The sequence below is a fragment of the Musa acuminata genome, chromosome BXJ2-2, assembly GCF_036884655.1.
Source record: "Musa acuminata AAA Group cultivar baxijiao chromosome BXJ2-2, Cavendish_Baxijiao_AAA, whole genome shotgun sequence".
Classification (NCBI taxonomy): Eukaryota; Viridiplantae; Streptophyta; class Magnoliopsida; order Zingiberales; family Musaceae; genus Musa; species Musa acuminata.
The window spans coordinates 34,387,916-34,410,577 of NC_088339.1; the positions used below are offsets into that span (position 1 = coordinate 34,387,916).

At 38.0% G+C, this 22,662-nt stretch overlaps 3 protein-coding genes and 2 long non-coding RNA genes across 6 annotated transcripts; 2 read left to right on the forward strand and 3 right to left on the reverse strand.

The window, feature by feature from the left end:
- The first annotated feature begins 183 nt into the window (after positions 1-183).
- LOC135606276 (uncharacterized) lies at positions 184-3,053 on the forward strand. The gene is made up of 2 exons (XR_010484743.1): positions 184-749; positions 2,312-3,053. It is a non-coding gene; the product is annotated as an uncharacterized LOC135606276 (long non-coding RNA).
- Positions 3,054-6,008: 2,955 nt separating this feature from the next.
- On the reverse strand, positions 6,009-8,940 carry LOC103976700 (small ribosomal subunit protein eS6). The gene is made up of 6 exons (XM_009392004.3): positions 8,808-8,940; positions 8,583-8,647; positions 7,462-7,519; positions 7,267-7,375; positions 6,914-7,186; positions 6,009-6,426 (listed from the first exon to the last, which is right to left on the reverse strand). The coding sequence occupies exons 1-6, from the start codon at positions 8,811-8,813 to the stop codon at positions 6,188-6,190; spliced, it is 750 nt and encodes a 249-aa protein (XP_009390279.2). The 5' UTR covers positions 8,814-8,940; the 3' UTR covers positions 6,009-6,187.
- A 148-nt stretch (positions 8,941-9,088) lies between these two features.
- Positions 9,089-14,058, forward strand: LOC135606278 (uncharacterized). 2 transcript variants are annotated; one of them, XR_010484746.1, is made up of 5 exons: positions 9,089-9,607; positions 9,726-10,674; positions 10,889-10,972; positions 12,853-13,115; positions 13,546-14,057. It is a non-coding gene; the product is annotated as an uncharacterized LOC135606278 (long non-coding RNA). The 2 variants fall into 2 exon arrangements; XR_010484745.1 differs by having other exon boundaries at positions 9,726-10,972; positions 13,546-14,058.
- LOC103976699 (uncharacterized) lies at positions 11,229-12,242 on the reverse strand. Its single transcript, XM_009392003.3, has one exon. The coding sequence runs from the start codon at positions 12,031-12,033 to the stop codon at positions 11,503-11,505; it is 531 nt and encodes a 176-aa protein (XP_009390278.2). The 5' UTR covers positions 12,034-12,242; the 3' UTR covers positions 11,229-11,502.
- Positions 14,059-20,379: 6,321 nt separating the features above from the next.
- On the reverse strand, positions 20,380-21,582 carry LOC135605087 (uncharacterized). The gene is made up of 5 exons (XM_065094777.1): positions 21,310-21,582; positions 21,157-21,219; positions 21,003-21,073; positions 20,717-20,910; positions 20,380-20,628 (listed from the first exon to the last, which is right to left on the reverse strand). The coding sequence occupies exons 1-5, from the start codon at positions 21,573-21,575 to the stop codon at positions 20,509-20,511; spliced, it is 714 nt and encodes a 237-aa protein (XP_064950849.1). The 5' UTR covers positions 21,576-21,582; the 3' UTR covers positions 20,380-20,508.
- Between the last annotated feature and the right edge of the window lie 1,080 nt (positions 21,583-22,662).

The following is a 22,662-nucleotide window of genomic DNA, read 5'->3' on the forward strand; positions in this document are numbered from 1 at the left end:
AGTCAACACATAACCTCCTAATTACCAAATCGACGCCTTCGTCGCAGCAAGTCGTACGTGGCAAAACATTACGCAGGTGAAACCAATAAATTCCACGAGTAAAACAGCATCATCAGATCCACCAATAGAGTTGCGGATCGTACGGCCATCGACCCATCAGTGCGCGAACGTGGCACCATCCCGACGCCGCTCCGTTTTCCACGTATACCCCAATCACGAAACCGTATTACCGCAGATAGTACTCGCTTACGCGTCACCCAATGATCTAACACCACGTAGATGATTATTCCACTGGATCGATTAATCACAACGAAGGTAAAAGACGCGGGTAGGGAAAACATTGCTCGACAAAGAAGTTTCGCGGCGCTTACCGACGACAGACGGTGAGCGAACGCCTGCAGAGGAGTCCATTTGTCGGCTGGCTGAGGTGACCGTGAGAGGGATCGGGTCACTCACGGGTGCTGCGCTCGCTCTACTCTGCCGTCAGAACAGAGGAAGCACCTGGAGCGCGGCGGCGGTGGTGGCAGCGGAGCAGCGGCGGGAATGGCGGGCGGAAGGGACAAGATCGACTACGTGTTCAAGGTGGTACTGATCGGGGACTCGGCGGTGGGGAAATCGCAGTTACTGGCGCGGTTCGAGTTCAGCCTGGACTCCGAGGCGACGATCGGGGTGGAGTTCCAGACGAGGACCCTCATCATCCAGCACAAAAGCGTAAAGGCGCAGATCTGGGACACCGCTGGTCAGGAGAGGTACTTCCTTTGCTCTTCTCCGGGACCCTAGTCGATTCCTCAGATTTACATCTTGTTGCGCGTCTGATGGGATTTGATCATTTGTATCTGAAGTATTCAGTAGTTCTTGCTGGTTACTATTTGCATATGCAATAAGTGGTGTTAGGAGAAATGCCTTGTCGATCTAACTGCTCGTGAAGTGATTCATTTTAGTGTACGAAGGGTGATAAGGGACAAAATGGGATTGAAGGCCTTATCACTGCTCCATTCCGTAGGGAGAAAAGGGCTCATAGTCTGATGTGATGAGTGATCATTTGGTCGGTTGGCTATTGGTGCATCCCATTGGGAGGAATTGTCCATTTTGAATGATGGACGAACTCAGCACAAAGCCAAGAATTAAATGGAGACTCGATTGACTTATGAGCTTATAATTCTTATACTCGAGGTGTAGGCCTCGGACCCTTCTTCTAGTTGCGGCCCGTAAGTTTATGAGAAATTGTCTGTTTTGGACGATGGGCATACCCCCATAGTTTTACCCTTTCGTGAGTTCCGAAAGACACCTTTAAGAGTAAGAGATATTAGACGGATTTATAAGTCTTTGGTTTCGATACTTCTCAACCAATATGAGACTAAATGGCAAAATCAAATATATACCACCATAAAAGCCGATGAATCTTATTTTGACAAAAAAATATGCTTGCTGGCAGACACCAATGTAGAACAATCATCATCATTCCATAATCTTTACTGGATTTGACATCCAGAATTGCCTACTACTATCATTTTCAAACTCACTCAGAAATAAATCACATTTTTTGCCATCCAATTTTCCAATCTTGTGCACCAGGCAGCAGAATCTCAACATCTGTAAAAGCCATATAGACATGAGAAATTCCCATGAAAACTTTTTGTTTGACCAACGAAAAATGAACCACTTGCTGGAGCTATTTTTTTGCTACAAAATATACGAGTTTCATATAAGATTGCAATATTTCAAATAAAAGCTTGAATTTTTGTGATCCAATTACAAACTGTTAAACGTTATTTTGCTTTTTCGTGATTTCAAGCACGGAAATTTGGTAGTAAGAAATAGATTCTAACATCAGCATTAGAGAAGGCTGGATGACATAGTAGTTGATGACCAAGTATGTTCTATTAAAACTCAAATATTTTACATGATATCTTGAGAACATTTTAAGGTTGGTTGGTAGTTAACCATCCCAAATTTTGAAGTATTGATGCATGACATTCAGATATGCTTCATATTGAGTTACATGTGTTTCTTGCAGCATAGTGAAGTTTTTTTACTGTTTCTTGTGCTTAACTATTATTTAGCTATTTCATCTTTATTTTTTTAACAAGACATCAAACACTAGTTAATTAATTGACTTTTGTCGTTAACGACTCCTTACGATATGAGCGTCTGAACTTGTCACTTTCTTCAGTAACCTTTCTTTATCTGCAATTCCCTCATTGCGATGAAAAGTTCAATCTAGAAACAGATACCTTAATGTCTTTCATATTCGAGATCTAGTTTGAATTTCATGAGTTCTTGCTGATGCATTGAATGAGTATACCTACAGGGCTTGAAGTTTTATGTCAAAAAGGAAAACACCATCTAGTCTGCAATCCGATGAGCTTGGATCTTCACGGGTATAGTTACAGAGCTGTCACCAGTGCATACTACCGAGGAGCAGTTGGGGCTTCGCTGGTTTGCGACATTACCAAGTGCCAAAGCTTTGATCATATTCCTTGGTGGCTATAAGAGCTGCAGAGCCATGCGGAGCCATGCGGACAGGAACATCGTGATCATGTTGGTCGGAAACAAGGCCGATCTCGAGGACCAGAGAGCAGTAACCACGGAAGATGCCCAAGAATTTGCTCAGAAGGAGAACCTCTTCTTCCTGGAAACGTCAGCACTTGAATGCCTTCTACAAACGTTGAGAATGCCTTCCGGACTGTCCTCACTGAGATTTTCAACATTGTGAACAGGAAGAACCTGACTTCTGACCCTCGTAGCAACAACTGGCAGACCGACACTGCCGGTAAAGAAGATCATCGTCCCTGGCCCTGCTCAGGAGATACCCAAGAACAAAAACATTCTGTAAAACCTCCTAAAATGTTGGTTTCCTCGCTGGTAGCTGCTTACAGCAGAATGGTCTGCTAGAATCGTTCTCATCTTCCGGTCGTAGCAGATATTTTAATTGGTGTCTGTATGTTGGCGGAGGGAGTCAGTTTTTCTGATGCAGTCTGTGTTTTGATTTGCTGGAATCAGATGAAAACCTGTGTGTTCTTATAGTACTCTCTTTTTATATTACGACGACATTATTTGAGAGCTAATGACATGACGATAAGCTATTGTAATCGACACCTTTCATTTTTCACGTTTAACAAATAGGACAAGTTTTTTCAAAAAGTCCCTATGTTTTTTTTTTCCGCAAAGCATCCCTTTCGAGTTTATTTTTTAGAGTATTTTTATTTAAAAATATATATATTATCACTGCCTTCTCTTCCTCTCATCGATCATTGCCTCTGTCGTGTCATCGTTCTTTTGTGTTATATCGTTGTCACCCTCGTTCACCACTACTGAGGTGTCTCTAAGGCTCCAAATTTGTCTCATTGTGTTTATCATCGACCTCGTCCGTCTCGTAGAGCATCTTCTTCGTCCAGTCATCTCTTAGTCATATATTGTTACCTCCACTTTTGTCCTCATTCGTCATCTCTACCCTTGCCTTCGTCTATCGTCTCTTAGATTCCAAGGCCTTAGCACTAAGGAAGCATGCTCCTGTCTACTTCTACCCCTTGATCAAAGGAGCAGAGTAATTAGAAAGAGCAAGTGACACTTGCATCAATGTCAATGAGAACTAGTGATGGAAACAACTATCGATGGTACAAAGGTTAGAAGGGTACTCTATAAACATGAAATAGGGGAGTAAGTGAAATTATTTTTTTAAGAATATATATATATATATATATATATATATATATATATATATATATATATATATATATATATATATATATATATATATATATATATATATATATATATATATATATATATATATATATATATATATACTTAGCCCCGTCATCCATCGTCTATATCTCATTCCCTACCCCCTTACTCTCATCCACCATCCTTATTTATTGTTATTGAGGTACTACTAAAGCATTGTTTTCGTCCCATCACCTATGTTATCAACATTGACAAAAGGAAAGGAGGATGATAGGATCTTAATGGCATTGAAAAGGAGGGGTAAATTAGTACAATAATACTTTTAATTAATTATAAAATTTGATTGATAAATCAATATGTTTCAAAAACTCGATTAATCAAATTAAAGTTGCAAGTAAGTAAATAAAATTAAGTCATAAGTAAAGTGCAAACAAAGAGAGGCAAACTGATTTATAGTGGTTCGATCTTCCTGATTTATGTCCGCTCCTGATTCGTCTTCCCGAAGCTATTAGTTTTTATTATCGATCTTCTTTTCAAAGATCAACTACTCTTATTATAACTTTTTCCTTTTCAAACTAAGGAGATAACATTCACTCTCTTTGGGATCTCTCACTTCCTACAACATAGAATTATAACCAACTAAAGAGGATAAGACTCAAATTATAATTAAAATGAGAGTTTAAAGTCTTGATCAAGATTATTTTAAATTAATTTAAATTGATATTGAATCAAAACCATGTTAACTTGTCAAGGAATCCATTGGGCTTGAATCAAGGTTGAATTGGACCTATTAGAAGGCCAAATCGATGGCCTAAACCAGGCTTGACGATGGTATCGTTAGGCCCAAGTGATTGTATCGCCTGATTTAACTGAAAAGTAATATTTGTGCCTTTTTAGCATTTTCAATGGTAGTATTGCCTAGGGCGATGGTAGCATTGCCTAGGCCAATTATAGTACTGCCAAATCCAATATTCACGACCCCTTATGCGGTAGTACTACCCGGTGCCGATAATAGTATTGTCAATACCCCAAAATTTTGAGGATTTAAATTTTAGCTCCATCAACCAAGCCTAAGTAGGGTATTTACTAACCCCAAAATACTTCATGGAGCTAAAAATTCAAATACACAAAATTTTAGGGTATTAATGATAATATTATTGGCACCGAGCGATACTACCACTGTAATGGGCGAATCTTAGCTTTAGCAGTACTACTATTGGCCTAGGAAATACTATCGTTGCCCTAGGCAATACTACCATCGAAAATGCTGAAAAAAAAACAAACAATACTTTTTTGTTAACTCAGGCGGTACAACCACTTGGGCCTAACGGTACCATCGCCCAGGCCCGGTTTAGGCCACTGATTTGGTCTTCTAATAGGTCCAATTCAACTTTAATTCAAGTCCAATGGGTTCCTCGATAAGTTCACATGAGTTTTCACCCAATACCAATTTAAATTAACTAAAAATAATCTCGATCAAGACTTTAACAAATCACCACATATTCGACACATTTACGAAGCTTTCGATAAGTTGCATGCTCTTTCGACATGTCGTCCAATCTTTCGACATTTCGTTCGAACCTCTAGCACATCGATCTTTTCTTCGACATATCACATATTCTACTGATATGTTGACTTTTCCATGTCATCCGATCTTTTAATGTAATATGATGTCAAAACCTATAGCATTAAATCTAATCTTTAATACGTCGATCAATCATTTATGTCTAATTTTTAACATAATAATTTTTCAACATAACATTCAACTAGCTTGCTCAATAATTGACCCAAGTTTATGATCGAAATATTTTATGTATCACTTAAAAAACATACTTAGCCCGATAAACTTATCTACTTAGCCCGATAAACTTATCTACTGAGTCTAAATTTATCAATCATCAAAATCGAGAAAAGCGATAAACGAGAGCTTCCCGTCCATGAGCATCGCTAACCTGATAAATGAGGACACGATGAAAACAATGGTTAGGATGATATTATCTTTTAAAATAATAATGATTGCGCCACAATAATAAATCAAATAGATATGAGAAAAAAAATATTTTTTTAAAAAAATTACCATTATACATAACTGAACAAATTAAATCATATTGCGATTAACTGATTTTTTTTTTCTCTACTGCTTAGATGTGATTCCTACGTAAATAGATTCGGCTAAAGCTCATAACTGAACAAATTAAATCATTTAGAGACTTATTTTCAGCATCAATTTTTTGTTACTTTCATCAAATGTCAACAATATCTGCAACCCTACACCAATTAAACAACCTATTAATTCACAAATAGAAACGAAGCATTCAATATGCACAGCGCAAACAACGTATTAGATCCAACATCCAAATTGCTAAAAGCATTTGGAGGAAATCGTTCGATCAAAATCCATCATCTAAAAAGATAAAAGTCACCGATCAGTTTGCATCATCTCAAACGGCAAAACAGTTTCCGAGCTTAAGCTACACATTTCCCTCGGGAAAAACAAGGTCTACACTGCAACGGATGGCTTGGAGGCAGCAGAAAGCTTGGACCTCCTCTTGGCCAAGCTCTCGCTCCTACGCTCCCTCTGCTCCTTGAGCCTGGTGGCAAGCAGCTTCTGGTACTCGGCTGCTTCTGACTTGGCCTTTGCGATCCTCTTCTTCTTCTCTGCAATCCTGGCACGCTTCCTCTGCAATGTCAATGGCGTCACAAGTCTCTGAATCTTGGGTGCCTTGCTGCATTTCTTGCCTGCAAAGATGAAACCTGAATCAGCACGATTCAACCAAACTGGGCAAAGGATCCCATAGGAAAGACTTATAACAGGCATCTCATGGCTTACCATCCATGGCAAAGTATCCCTCATTTTATGTTCATGATATAACATTGCGTCACAGTAGTTTCTAACTGCATGCCTATTACCACTAACGCATCAAACCCGACGTTCTACTGGAAACAATATACAAAGTCTAAAAAGACATCCAACAATGATGGTTGCAATTTCAAGCACTACAAAATACAAAGAGAACTACAATCATTAGTGTTGATGCTTTTATGGTGACAGCAAGATCATTAAGAAAAAGTCAAAGTGCAAATCAAGATGATGCTCACAAGCACTAGCAAAACTTAGTCCAAAAGTCAACAATAGTATAGCAGCTCATGTGGCATGCAAGACAACATAGCAATGAGAAAAATACATCTTCTATAAGGTAAAGAGTCTGGTAATGTCAAACTGAACCTGATTTTGTTGTGAAGGTTCGGCGGTACGTATTGACATACTTGCGGACATCATCTTCCTTGGAAAGGTTGAATAGCTTGCGGATTTTTGAGGCTCTCTTAGGTCCTCTCATTCTAGGCTTCTCAATATCAGTCAACCCTGGAAGATCATTCTCACCTTTCTTAACAATAACCAAGTTCAGAACTGAGAGATCAGGGCTGACAATGCATCCACGAACCGACTTCCTCCTGCGCTCCCCATTACGCCTGCCATACCCACGGAAGCAAGGTGTACCTGTGACAAACTAACTAAAGTCAGAATACAAAATAGAATAATCCAAATGGCTGCAAAAACCAATAACAATATATCATTACCTCTGTGCAGCAGCAGGCGAACACGTCCAGGTGTGAGTACCCCCTGCTTCATGGGAAAACCTTGTTTGTCACATCCTCCCATGATTTTGAAAACATAGCCTTTGAATTCCTGGTAAGAAATTGCATGTCTTACATTTTTAATATCATAAACTATTTTACCAGCATTCTTACAGAAAAATCACAGGTAACACATACCTCACCAAGGGCATCCCCGCTGACTTCCTGAGAGATCCTCTTGTCAAAAAATGCTCGACTGCATAACAAATTATGAAGTCATAGTGCATGTTCATTATAACCACTATAGCACTATACAAGAATATAAAAAATCTGAAAAATAATAAAAAAAAGTTGTATATCATATGACCACACAGTGAAATCATACAGATCATATGATAATATTGTAAGCAATAGGTTCTGTGAATTCCGAAATTTTAAATGGTAAAAACAATATTAGGAGACTTATAGAACAAGGTAAAAAGAGACAATACATTAGTTGACAATATAACAAACAAAAAAATATTAACAAGAAAAAAAGAACTAAAGCAACAGAGAACTGTTACAAATAGTGTCGTTCAAGATATCTTGGTAGTCCAACATATATTTTACAGCCACTACTAACTATCAGCATCAGGAGCTAAGTGTTTTTGGGAGGAAAATATGATATCCAGAACACCTGGGCTAGTTCTTTTGTCAGGTGAAAATCATGGTCGAGATGATTATCAGACGCAACCAAAGAATTGTATAAACTATAGCTGAAAGTTTTTAGCTTTTCTTCTCAAAGAACTGGAAGAAATGCTTGCAATAACTTACTTCCAAAAAACCAGAGTTTCCTTGAAGGAAATCATTTCAAACCCATATTTCATATTATAAACAGCATGATTTCTGACCATTTACATAACCATTTTAAATCAATGAAACACCCGATGATATTTGACAATCAACTTAGGCATACCAATCATGTGGGCATAAACAACCATAGAAACATAGTTTCAGCAAATTGATGCAATTATTTCCTACGAAAAAATCTGATAATCTAAATAAACTAAAATGACCCTCACAAACAACGATTTACATGCACTAATTCAAAATCCCTCTCGATAATGACAGCAAAACAGATTCTATCAATAATTTGCATCGATCGAATGAATAAGAAAGATCGCAAGACAAGACTACATGACATATGTTGCCCCTGTTACATGAAGAACAATGAAATAAATTAACCAATGGAACAGGATAATACAATACAACAACAAAGTCCGATCTATAAACAAGACGCAAAGCATCGACATGATACTCCAAAAACCACATGAACTTACAGCTTCTGATCGTCATCTATCTCGAGCTTCTTCTGACACCCGGTGGTCGGATTCGCAATATTGAACTGCAAAGGGAGACAACACCAAGACCAACATTAGCCATTCAGATCCTCCACGAATCAGCAATTAAACGTAACAAGTTTCGTCGCGCCTCATACTTCCGGCACGAACAATAAAAAAACTCGGGAAGAAATATCGGAAACCGTCATCCGCTTGCCAACATACCTTCATCTCGGATCAAAGACTCCCTTGCCTCCTCGACGCGAGAGACGACAGCAGATTTATCGCCAATCGTCCCCGCCGCTAGGGTTTCTCTGCGCCCTTTGGAGCGCTCCCTAATAGACCCTAATTTATAGCGAAGGTGCGAGACTTAGGAAGCTAAGGATCTTCAATCTGGACCGTTCATCGTTGCGCCTGATCGAATGGCTTCCACCGTTCATCCTTTCTGATCACCAGATAAGATTTGATTTTTTCTTTTTTCTTTTTTTTTTGTGGTAGGGTATAAAAAGCCATAAACGCCTTTCGATCAATCTTCTAAATAGCTTTCTTAATAGTATTTAGTATTTAATATGCTCGTCATAAATTTCACTCAACGTGAGCTTAAAATAGCGTATTCGATTGCTCTCATCTAATGTCTTTCTATGTTAATTGATAAGGTATTCGGTATTCACACGCCGGTCCGGCTTTAAGAGAAACTTGACACAGCATTCGGTCCGTCCACGCGCGCACGGCGCTTGGCCTTTGGCCTCAGCCGCGCCAGATCTGGTCACATCAATTAGTTTTGTCACCCAGGACGATTGCCGACCAGGTGTTCGATGGTTGGAGTGGAGTCCGGCCGACATGCCGCCGACCTCCGCCTGCATCCTTTCGCAGCCCATCAACGTCCAGCCTTCTTCGCGAGACAAGCAAGCTCTGATCGATTTCGTCCTTCAGCCATCACATCGCATCCTTGGTTTTAGTCTTCGGATGGGGATAGGTTTCGGTTTTCATGCTGCTGTTTGATTTCTGGATCTCCTTGTTGCTGAGTAAGCTCCTCTCTTTTCATTCCGGTTGCGGATTCATTCCCTGAATCTCTTCTGCAGAATGTTCGTCTCTAGAGATCGACGAGTTTTGAGGATCACGAGTTCGCCTCTTTTTCTGCAGGCACAGCTCTCGGCTTTTTGGTTGTCTTTGTGTTAAAAGATAACTTACAGGTGGTATCTGATAGTATTATGAGGCAATTGAACATTACAAGGTTCCACAACGCATGCTTTTATCTTCTTCTGCTCGTAGATTCCTGTGTTCAAAATGCCATTCATTATGTTCTCCTCAAGTTTCTTTTATTCTTTGAGGTGGTTGTGCCATGGAATCTTTATACTCGATCCTCAAATAATTCGGTGGTGGTCACTCAAATTCAGGCACCAAAAACATGGATAATATGTTTACACTGTGAACTCACTGTTGATAAGCCCAAAGAAATATGTATAACAGGTAAGAGTTAAAAGTAATTCTAGCACAAGCAGGATTGAATCTGCAAATAATTTCAAAGAGATGGTATCATGAGATAGTATCAAAGATACCTGAGCTGATTCTTCTGTTTATATTTTGGTCAATTGCATTCTGTGAGTTAATTCTGGTTAGTGGTCACTATGCTTTCTTATATGCTCTATATCCTGGCTTGTGTCATTCTATTAATGTTCGTGGCAAAGGAGCTGATACTCTTGGTGGTTGTTGTGTATGTGCTTTTCCCATTAGTTAATTGTTCTTGTGCTTGTCCTTGACCTTAGTCCTTGTGCTTCTTTATTACTCCTACTCCTAGATACCTTTTTTGTGCTCTGATGATTTGTCTCATGATGTTATGACATTGGTTTCGACCAAACCAGAAATGGAGTAGGTGGTGATAACCAAAACATCTACAGATATCATATCACCACATTCAGTTTCCTTGCATGATCATTATTAATGACAACAAAGTTCTCAGTAGGACTCAAAACAGCATTGCTGTTAATTTCGCTCTAGTGACTGGTACTTTGTCAGATCAAGAGGAGGTATGCAGGCAGGTGCCGCAAATTTCTTGAAGGAATTGCAGATGATGATGAAAGTCTGATAAGAGGTGCCGTTTTTTCATTTTACTTCTTTTGAAATAATTTAGCCTAATTTCACAAAGGTGGGACCTGAGCTTTTGCTATCTATCTGTTGGTGTTGCGAAGGATGAGTTTCATGTTCTTAAATTCAAACAAAGATGAGCCTTTAAGCACTTCTAGTTATGTCTGTGATCTGGCACTGCAACAGCCCTTGTACTAACATTTTGTTGTGTTATTTTGCAGTTTAGATGGTGTCCTATAGATCGGTGAATTTATTGAACTATAGTAATCGATTTGATGTGATGAAGATGCAGAAAACCTTTTAAGGTATGCTCCTCTGTCTAGCTCCCTATCCTCCTGCTTAGATTTCAAGTAAGAGTATATGTTCATACCCAACAGCCATCAATACAATTGCCAATTTGGTCATGAAGGAACAGGGATTTTCCTTTGGATGTCATTACCATGTTTTGACTTGTCAATTCCATATCTTAAAAGTGATGAAGATTACCTGTTCAAATTTGGTTTTGTTCTATAAAAGATACAAACAAATCTATTCAAAGCAATCATAATTAAGAAGCATCCCTGATCTCAATTGAAACTTTTAATTGTAGTGAATATCAGATAGCCCTTATGTTATTTACAAGATCCCTATTACATTCAATATAATCTTCTCAAGAGAATAAGCACAAACTGTGTGTTGTAGGGGAAATTTCTATGTACAACAAGGGACATATGAAAAAGGGCTTAACATCTTCTAAATCTTTGAACTAGTATATCATATACTAAGACCATCCTTTTTCTTCTTTATCTTCTCCTTGGGTTGCAGGGTTAGAGGATGAAGGGGAAGGGAACATACATCAGAATAAAGCCCACTTAGTAGCAATCTTCTCTTTCATGGTCCTGGAGTGCAACATATCACCATCCACCTCCTTCCTCCTGTCTGAACCAAGTACCATCTTAGACCAAAAGCTCCCCCCCTTCTTCCTCTTCTTCTTATCCTTCTCCTTCTTCCCCTCCTCTTTCTTTTTCCCTTTGTCCTCGTCTCTCAGCCTGCCGATCACGAAAGCCAGCGACCGGCTCTTCTTCAGCGGCCCGGGCTTGAGAAGGAGCCTTAAGCCTTTGTTGTGGACTTGACTGGGAGGGGAGGCAGCAGCAGAAGAGAGGTTGGTATCTGGAGAAGAGGTGGCTGCGGCAGAGGAAAGGGTGGTGGTGGCAGAAGAAGAGGCTGAGAGTTGAGAGAGCCTATCCCTGAGGCAGAAGGGGCACACCCCTCTGGATTGCCTGTGCTCTGGGTGCCTCCTGCACCTCCCATCTATTTCTGACCTCCCCATGATCTGCTTCTGGCTTATTGACTGCAACTTTCTCTGATCTCTTATATGCATCTCCATCTCAGTTGATTCTCATGCATGGACTCTTCGCACGGAGAGAGAGAGAGAGAAGGAGGAGGAGGAGGAGGTGAGCTTCTAGGATGCTTCCAACTTTCTCATCTTTCCACATTTCACTTGGCACTTGGCCTTGGGTTGTCTATCGTTTCTTGTGTTCCTGGATCATCTGGTGGTAGACTACGTGAAGTCTAGAAGTGGCACCTGGACCCACCAGCCTATGTTGATGTTGATCAGCTTGCACTCCGATGCTATTACTTTAAGTATGAGCTAAGGTTGTACCTAAGCATAGCATTTAGTCTGAAAAACTGTGACTCGGACTCAGAACATCCCATAGGAAATAAAAAGGGCAGGTCAAGAATTATGTCTCCTTTCATCCTATATCCAATTAATTAAGTTCCAGAAAGAGACTTTGTCTCGGGTCACCCTGCATCCATTGCTGACCATGCCCAATACGTGGGTTGATTAGACTGGAGTTCTGATCAAGTAATTTATGGTTTATTGAATTTTAACTTGGTCTAGTTAACATGTATGGCTTCCACAATTCTTCATTTTTCTGTATTTCTTCATGAAATTTCAAGTCATATGATTAAAAGTAATTGTGGAGATGAAGTTGTAAAGACTGTATAATATCTTTATTTTGTAGCTTTGTTATAATCGAGCAGAAATAAACTCAAATGCCTTGTGCACACCGTGGTATGAGAATTGAGGAGTAATTTGCATAAAGTTGATTAAACTTTGATACGTTAATAGCGAGTTTTTTTTTTCTTATAATAATTATCGTTTGTTCTGCCTCTGACCTAATAATTTTGGTTGCTGGTGCAGTCAAATAAAGCCAGAGACTCCAACTCGGTCTCCACGATTGACCCAGTCGGTCCATGTCATTGTCAACTGCACGAACGGCCAAGATCGCTTCATCGAGCGACCCCGACAGTGTCACTTGTGATCGGACGGGCAACATCGGCCGATGCCCCTCACCGAGCCGACGCGGCCGTTACCGACACGAACCGGCGCTGAAGAAGTGAATAAAAAGACGCAATCTCGTCGAAGCAACCGCGAGGCGTCGACCGGGATCGCACGTGCGTGAGGTACGTCAGCCTTTACCTCATCTCACCCCCTCCCACCCCACGTGTCGCAGGAAAATAAAAAAGGAGAAAGAAATATAAAGTGAATACGCTTGACCGACGCACCCGTCTTAGGACCCCAAACATCACCTGCTTCCGACACGTGGGATCGGCAACTTTTTCCAAGTGGGACCCACGCACAGGGGGGAAGGCCTTCCTGTGCAGACACGTTGTATACCCAGCATTACAGTGCTACGCGTTCCGACGCCGCCCCATCGGTTGGTGAGCTCAGTGCTTGCGATTCCTGTTGTTGACCATATTTTAATCGTTCGACACACGGTCAGAAACCTCATAATTTGGGGTATCGGTGTCTGAAACAATCTCGGCGCAGGGCAGAGGGAGCGCGTGTGACACATATCAATCGTGCTGACACGTGAAGTATGGTGACACGCAGGTCCACGCATGGCACGGGCGTTGAAGGTTGTGAGACAAGTGGGAGCCACGCACGTGCAAGGAACGCGGGACCTCCCGTGAAATAAAATAAACGCGCAACTCCAAAGTCTTCGTACCGGTTGGAGTCCACATGTCCGCACGAGGGGTGCGGTCCAGCCTGGCCAGAACCCGGAGAAGGGTGTGATTGGTAAGCCGTTGAGAGTAGTTCCCACGTGGGTGACGGATAGCTCCCGAGCGTTACTTATGGGTGTCGGTGTCGGTGTCGGTAGCCTCTGTCGAGGTGGAAGGTTAGTCCGATCTAATTCCGAGATTTGACTGACTACTGCGTGAGAAGTATTCCTGAAACAAGAGCGAAGGTGCAAACGTCTCTCCTCCTGGAGCAAGGCTTATTACGTCGAGGGTGCCTCTTCTTGACGAGGTCAAGATTCCTGTGATACTGGAGTTGAAGATTTTGAGATGGATTAATGTGTAATAGAAAGATAGATAATATAACCTGATGCAACATCAACCCCCTCTTTGGAATCGAAACGCCCTGTGACCGTAAGCCGTCATGGAATATGACAGATTCTTGTTCCATACCATCGTCAATCACATGGGAAGCTATGGTTATAGGCAAAAATAATTTCCGTATCACTAGCGAACATACGTGCGCACGCTACCACCGACCCGTTCTGACTTGGTCTCGCATCGGTCGAAATCGATTAGACAAATTGGTTCCGTCGAGTCTTTGATTTGGCATGATTTTTTCGTTTCCTTTTGTTAATTAATTAACAGAAACTTTAAATTATTACCAATGAGAAATACAAAGGAAGAGTTCTCTTTCAGGCCATAGAAAGATCGAGCCGACATATTCCACCAACAATCATGGAGTTAATCCACAACGATGACCACTGTGGTGTTTGGATTGTGATGATCGATTGGGTGCATCATGATTAGGCCAAGAAATCACCATTACAGCAAATCCTCACCCGTTAAGCCAATCATTAATTAATCTACGATTGGTGGGACATGCAGTGGTCCTGCTCTCATTTATTCTTAATTTAATGTATCCGTTATTATTAAATATCTTATTTAATAATAATATAATCGTTTTCATTAAAATTCATAATTTATTATTATTAATTTTTTCATTTATTATTAATTTTTTTCCATAATTCATTTATTATTAATTTCAGTTTTTTATTCATTATACATGAAATCATTATTATTAAATTAAATATTTAATGTCATTAAAATTTTTTATTATGGTCCAAACGTTACAAATTTGAATTAATTCTTGAACATTATGAGTTGGTGATAATAAATATTCTTGATAGGAGAACATCTATATATATGAGAATTTTGGTCCTTGGGCTTAATCATCTCTTTGAAGCAAAAAAGATTTCCTACACCATCTAAAGCAAGAGTTTTGAGTCGAGAAATACCAAAGTTCAAGAAAAAACCTCTCCAGAAATTCTTGACAACAATGGTTGGAGGTACGCTATTTTGTTTCCGCATCAGTTTTTATTGTGTTTCTATTATAATGATTTAGAAACGCAAGTTGGCTTCAATGATTTCTTACATTTGGTATCAGAGCCTTTTGACCTCTGCCTTGATACGAAATAGTTTTCATTTTTTTTTTTTTGTCATGAAAATGATTTGATTTTGGTTTCTTCTTGGAAACTTCTTGATATATTTTGTTGAAAATCATGAGAAAATATCATTTTCAATATTTTAGTCGATAAAATGTTCATATTATGTATGCATATTTAGTTATATAAAATTATGCTTATGAGTCAATTTTTTTATGTTTAAAATATCTAGTGATCCATATAATCTTAATTAATTAAAAATTAGTCACAACATCCTTAATTAATTAAAATTATATATAAAGTTAAAATAAGGATCACATAAATAATTAGATATCATATTGTGACTGATTATATTTCATATAATAATTGTTATCTCATATGATCTTTTATTATATTTAATATAATTAATCAGGATAAAATATCAGATTATTTTTATAATTTACCCATAGGGATTATGAATTGAAATATAATTTGATAGTTTTATCATAAAGACCATTTGAATCTATTTGAATTAAGAATTTAGTTCACAGGCAATTTTTATGTCATGATATTCATATTTTTTTGGCATGTTTCACATGGGTAAAACATGTAATTTAGACTATTAAGCTTCAAATTTTAACATAAGCATGTAATTTCCAATCGGCTCAGCGTGATGTTTATCAAAACTAAGATAACTGATGGCATACGTGGTTCTGTTGATCAGCATGAAAATGTCCGAGACTTGCTAAAAGCTAGTACGTGAGCACATAATACAAATGCGAGATATTGTGGCTCAACTTAATAAACTCGAGATTAATATGTCAGAATTCGTCCTTGTGTACTATATTCTGAACACCCTTCTACCTCAATATGACCCTTTTAAAATTTCATACAATACATATAAGGACAAATGGTCAATCAATGAATTAATGACCATGTGTGTTCAAGAAGAAGAGAGACTAGTGATGGAATTGGGTGAGAGTGCATTGGTGGTAACCACTCACGGGAAGAACAAAACTGACAAACATCAAGCCAATCAGAAAACTCATCAGTAGGGAAAAGGTAAAATACCACCCCAAACTGATATCAAGAAAGAAGCAAGGTGTTTCTTTTGTAAATGAGAGGGACACACGAAGAAGGAATGCATGAAATTCTAATAATGGCTTAAAAAGAAAGGTAAACCAATCTCATTTGTGTGTTATGAATTTAATATGGCCAATGTTAATATTAACACCTAGTGGATTGACTCTGGATCAATAATCCATATTACAAACTCTTTACAGGACATGCAAAACCTAAGGAAGCTAATGGAAAGTGAGCAAAGCATCTTATCAGGAAATAAGATGGGCTCACATGTGGAGGCAATTGGAACATGCATTTTAACTTTAAGTAGTGGTTTTGTTTTAAAATTGAAAATGACCTTTTATGTACAAAGTTTCTTACGAAACTTAATTTCTGTTTCCAGACTCGTACCATTTGGGTATTCCTTTAATTTTAAAGACACATTATTTCGTTTATTATATAAATCTGATTGTATTGGGAATGATATTTTGTCTGATAGTCTTTACTGTATTTTATTATAAAGTGATAATACTCAAAATTCAATGCATATTCACGCTAGCATTAAGAGGTGTAATATTAATAAGGACTCCTCTATATTATGACATCGAAGATTAGGACATATCTCCATAGAGATAATTAAGAGATTATTTAAAGATGGGATACTTAGTACTCTTGATTTTACTAATTTTAAGACTTGTGTGGACTGTATTAAGGGAAAGCAGACGAATAAGTCCAAAAAGGGTGCTAATAGGAGTTCAGACTTATTAGAGATAATTCATACTGATATATGTTGTCCAGACATGGACATACATGGTCTAAAATACTTAATCTCCTTTATAGATGATTACTCATGATATATATATATATATATATATATATATATATATATATATATATATATTTGCTTCATAACAAAAATGAAGCATTGGATGTCTTCAAAGTCTTTAAGGCTAAAGTTGAGAATCAATGTGGTAAGCAAATTAAAATTGTGAGATCAGATAGAGATGGAGAATATTATGGTAGATATACTGAAAATGGACAAGCACCTGGTCCTTTTGCTAAGTTTCTTCAAGAACATGGGATTGTTGCATAATACATTATGCCTAGTTCTTTATAACAGAATGGTTTTGCAGAAAGAAGAAACCGAACATTATTAGACATGGTGCAGAGTATGCTTAGCAACTCCAATCTTCCTAAGTTCTTGTAGATTGAAGCACTAAAGACGGTTGTGTATATATTAAAGCAAGTTCCAACCAAGGCTATCTAAAAGACACCATTTAAATTATGAAAATGTTGGAAACCGAGTTTGCGACATATGCGCGTTTGGGGATGTCCATCTGAAGTCAGGATATATAATCCACAAGATAATAAATTGGATCCGAGGACTATTAGTGGGTATTTCATTGCATATGCTGAAAAGTCTAAATGTTACAATTTCTATTATTCATCTCACACAACTAGGATTGTGGAATCAAGAAACGCTAAATTTCTTAAGAATGATGTGATTAGTGGGAGCGATCATTTCAGGAACATAGTTTCTACACATGATCATATAGAATCTCAACCTTCCACATCAAATGATAGATTGATTATAGTTCATAGCACTCCTGAAGTACAAACTAGTGCTAAACAACCAATCATTGAAATTTCACAAGTTGTCGATAGTATTCTAATAGATCAAGTAGTTCAGGAATTACAACAAGCTCCTGAACAAAAGCTCCTGAACTACTAATTGAACCATAAGTTCCACATCAAAACATTGGTACAATATTAAGAAGATCTACTAGAAATAAAAGATCAACAATTCCTAATGATTATATTGTATATCTACAAGAATCTGACTATAATATTGGAGCCAAAAATGATCCTGAAATATTTTCACAAGCCATGAGTTGCAAAGAATCAAATTTGTGGCATGACGCTATGAAAGAAGAGATGAATTCCATGATGAGCAATGGAGTCTAGGATCTTGTAGAGTTGCCTAATGAAGTAAAGGCTATTGGTTGCAAATGGATCTTTAAAACTAAGAAAGATTCGTTAGGCAACATTGAGAGATACAAAGCAAGACTTATTACAAAAGGATTTACTCAAAAAGAGGGAATCGATTATACGGAGACGTTTTCTCCTGTATCTAAGAAAGATTCTCTACGTATTATTTTGGTATTAGTTGCTCATTTTGACCTTAAGTTACAACAAATGGATGTGAAAATAATATTTCTTAATGAAGATCTAGAGGAAGATGTTTATATGAAACAACCCGAAGGTTTCTCCTCTAGTGTTGGTGAGCACTTGGTTTGCAAGTTTAGGAAGTCTATATACGGCTTAAAACAAGCCTCCTAGCAATGGTATTTTAAATTCTATGAAGTGATTTCTTCGTTTGGATTTGTTGAAAATCCCATGGATCAATGCATATACCAGAAGGTTAGTGGAAGTAAAATATGTTTCCTTGTTTTATACCTAGATGATATTTTGCTTGCAACCAACGATAAGGATTTGCTGCATGAGGTAAAACAATTCCTTTCTAAAAATTTTGACATAAAAAATATGGGTGAAGCATCTTATGTCATTGGCATTAAGATCCATAGAGATAGACCTCGGGATATTTTAGGTCTATCACAAGAAACCTTTATCGATAAACTTTTAGAAAGATTTCGGATGAAGGATTGTTCACTAAGGTTGCTCCTATTGTGAAAGGTGATAGGTTCAATTTGAACCAATGCCCAAAGAATAACCTTGAAAGGGAATCAATGAAAAATATTTTATATGCTTCTGTCATATGAAGCCTTATGTATGCTTAGGTCTGTACTAGACCTGATATTGCATTTATTGTGGGGATGCTAGGTCGATATCAGAGTAATCCAGGTATGGACCACTAGAGAGCTGCAAAGAAAGTGATGAGGTATCTACAAGGAACCAAATATTACATACTTATGTATAGACATACAGATAATCTGGATGTGATTGATTACTCAGATTCAGACTTCACCGGTTTGTGTTGATTCTCTTAAATCAACATCAGGATATATTTTTATGATGGCTAATGGAGCTATTTCTTGGAGAAGCACCAAACAGACCTTGACTACTACTTCTACCATGGAAGTTGAGTTTGTCCCCTGTTTTGAGGCTACTTCACATGGTGTATGGCTTAGAATCATGGATTCTATTTTTAGGCCATTAAGAATTTTCTGTGATAATTCAACTGCTGTCTTTATAGCTAAAAATAATAAAAGTAGAAGTCGAAGTAAACACATTGACATTAAATATTTAACCATAAGAGAATATGTAAAAGAAAAGAAAGTGGTCATTGAGCATATTAGTACTGAATTGATGATTGCTGATCCTTTGACTAAAGATATGCCACCTCTGAAATTCAAGAATCATGTAGAGAAAATGAGACTTGGTTCCAGTTTGTAATGATATTGAAACTCTTATATATTATGATATTTTCTTATTCATGTGCATATTATTTTGAGAAAATATATTGTTATTGGACCAAGAATAAACATAAGGTTTATTCATTAAGTAATATTACCACATTGAGATTAAGAAACTAAATACATCGTAATACATGAATGATAATACTCTCTCTTAGAGGACTTATCGTTATGATTCATGTATTTATTTGTTAAGAAAGTTGTTGGAGAAAGATTAATTCAAATTATTAAGATAAACGTATGGATCAAAGTGGGAGAATGTAATCGTTATTATTAAATATCTTATTTAATAATAATATAACCGTTCTCATTAATATTCATAATTTATTATCATGAATTTCTTCATTTATTATGGTTTAAATGATTTCAGTTTTTTATTCATTATACATGAAACCGTTATTATTAAATTAAATATTTAATATCATTAAAATTCTTTATTAGGATCAAACGTTATAAATTCGAATTAATTCTTGAACGTTATGAGTTGGTGATAATAAATGTTCTTGATGACTATATATATATATATATATATATATATATATATATATATATATATATATATATATATATATATATATATATATATATATATATGAGAATTTTAATTGCTGGGCTTAATCATCTCTTTGAAGCAAAAAAGATTTTCGTATCAATTTTTATTGTGTTTCTATTATAATAATTTAGAAACACAAGTTGAGTTCAATTATTTCTAGTAGACAGCACCCATGCTGCAATGGCACAGACAGCCTTGCAGCCATGTAATGTGTATCTCTGAAGCGTTACAGCAAATGACCAAAACCACAAACAATTAAACGACGTTCCTAACAAAGACCAATTCTCATAGTTTAAGACAAATATAATAATAATAATACATGACATGGTAAACGATTTAAATAGACAATTTGTTTCTTTAACTAACTAAACATTTCTCTTCGAGTTTGTGCTCTCTCTTCTCACACTTCCTTTCTGGCCCCCGTCAATTACCTCTTCGACGATGGGCTCAACCATTGTATCCACGTTCTTGACTACTCCATCAACCTAGAGACATAAGATACCACCACATAATGGACCATGTCACACTCTTGTGTGCATCCAAGAAAGAAACGTGTTAGATCATATAAATTACCTTCTCGATCAAGGTTTCTGCGAGTTCTGCATCCTTGATCACGACTTCAGCAACGTGCTCCACCTCCAAAGCTATCTTCTTTAGCTCCGAATTCTCCGGCAGCACCTCGGCCACCTCCAACGATACCTTTTCGGTCACCTCAGCCACCTTCTCCACCACCCCAAGTATCGCCTCCGCCGTCTTCTCCGCTTTCTCTGACACACACGGTTTAGTTACTGTGAGCCGGAGAAGTTTGTGAGATGTGAATAATCATGTCAACCTTTCTTTCAAGTCCCGCATGCGTTACCTTCGATCCCTAAAACCTTCCTGTAGAACGGTAAAGCCAAGAGGACTACCGAGCCCAGAGCCCATCTCGCCCTGCAGGAATCACAAAAGCTTACAAGTGGAGAAAAGAAGATCATGTATCCGCAGCCATTGTCCAAGGCAACGATGATCGATACCATATGGGTATGTCTGGGAATGGAAGATTAGGTAGGCCTGGAACACCGTCAGATCTCTTTTTCCTGCAGAGTTGGCATCAATAAATCATCACGCTACGGGGGAAAAAAAAAAAAAAGGAAGAAGAACGGTGATGATGTTGACGGAGCGCGTACTTGGCGTCTTCGTTGGCCGGCGCAGCGTCGTCGTCGCTGCCGGCGGGGGCTGGAGGTTGCGTCGCCGCCCGGACAACCACCGCCCGGTGTGCATGGAAGAAGGTGCAGAAGCCGATGACGCGGTAGGAAACGGCGAGGCGACGGTGAGCGGTGTAGACGGGGAAGTGGGGGCTGGAGGGCATGGGAGAGAAGAGGGAACCCGCCATTGTTGTCCCGATCGCCTTCTTCGCTTGGGCGCAGGAAGATGGAGGATGTTCGATGAGCATATATCAGTCATGTGTGTAGAGCTCTTATACACATACAAGAAGGAGAAGGAGACCAATAATGCAACATGCAACACGTTTGACCGAGTGAAGCAGCCACAATAATTGACGCTGAAGATATTGATTTGATGATTAAAAATCTCTCAAAAAAATTAAAGATGTTTGGGAAAAAGGCTTATATAAATAATAAATACATAAGTCTGAAAAATGAGTTTGAATTTTAAAACATTTATCATGCAAAGATATCCATAATATTCTTATATTCCTGATTATAAAATGACTGTCAGCTAAAAAAGATCACTTGCGATGCTATCTATGTACGTAAGATTTAAAATATTAGAAAAATAATTACAAAAATCATCGTGATCCGTAGGATCTTTGTTTATTTTTTCCTGCATGCAAATCACATGCGAAGCCTACAATAAGTGATCTGACGACGTGTGGCCTACAAAAGCATAACCTTTCACAGGTGGAGTTAATGTGAAGAAGACGGGAATTGAATGCATCGAATAGACAAAAGCTGCATATTCCAGCAGTTTGGCTGAACCCTAATGACCATTAGACAACTCACATGTGGTTGGGTTATATAATAATAGTGGGGTTAGCGTGTGGGTGTAGGAAACCCACTATGACACAAAAACGAGCATCGCCAATTTTAAATTGGGGTCTTCTATATAATGTAACGTAGCATATTATATATATCTAACATGGGTTGTTGATATATGCTACCGAGTAGACGAATTGGAAAGGTGGAAAGAGATGAGATACTATTGTGAATTATTATTATTATTATTGCGACGTATGTATTTTGGCAAGAGAAATATAACTATGATATGCAGCCTATGAACAACTCAGTTGAGTCCAAATACTAGATTTAAGGTGGATGACCAATATAAATAAAGATGTGAAATTAACAGGATTTAAAGGTTACATGATTTCAAGAAACTACATATATGATTTTAATTTCCGCACATTGGTTGTAAATGATGGAATGAAAATGCCCTTCTTAGGTAGCGTTGATGACGGTTGTGGATATGTGAAATAGAAATAAAAAAATTTAAATGATTCTACCAAGATTTAAATCTGGGTA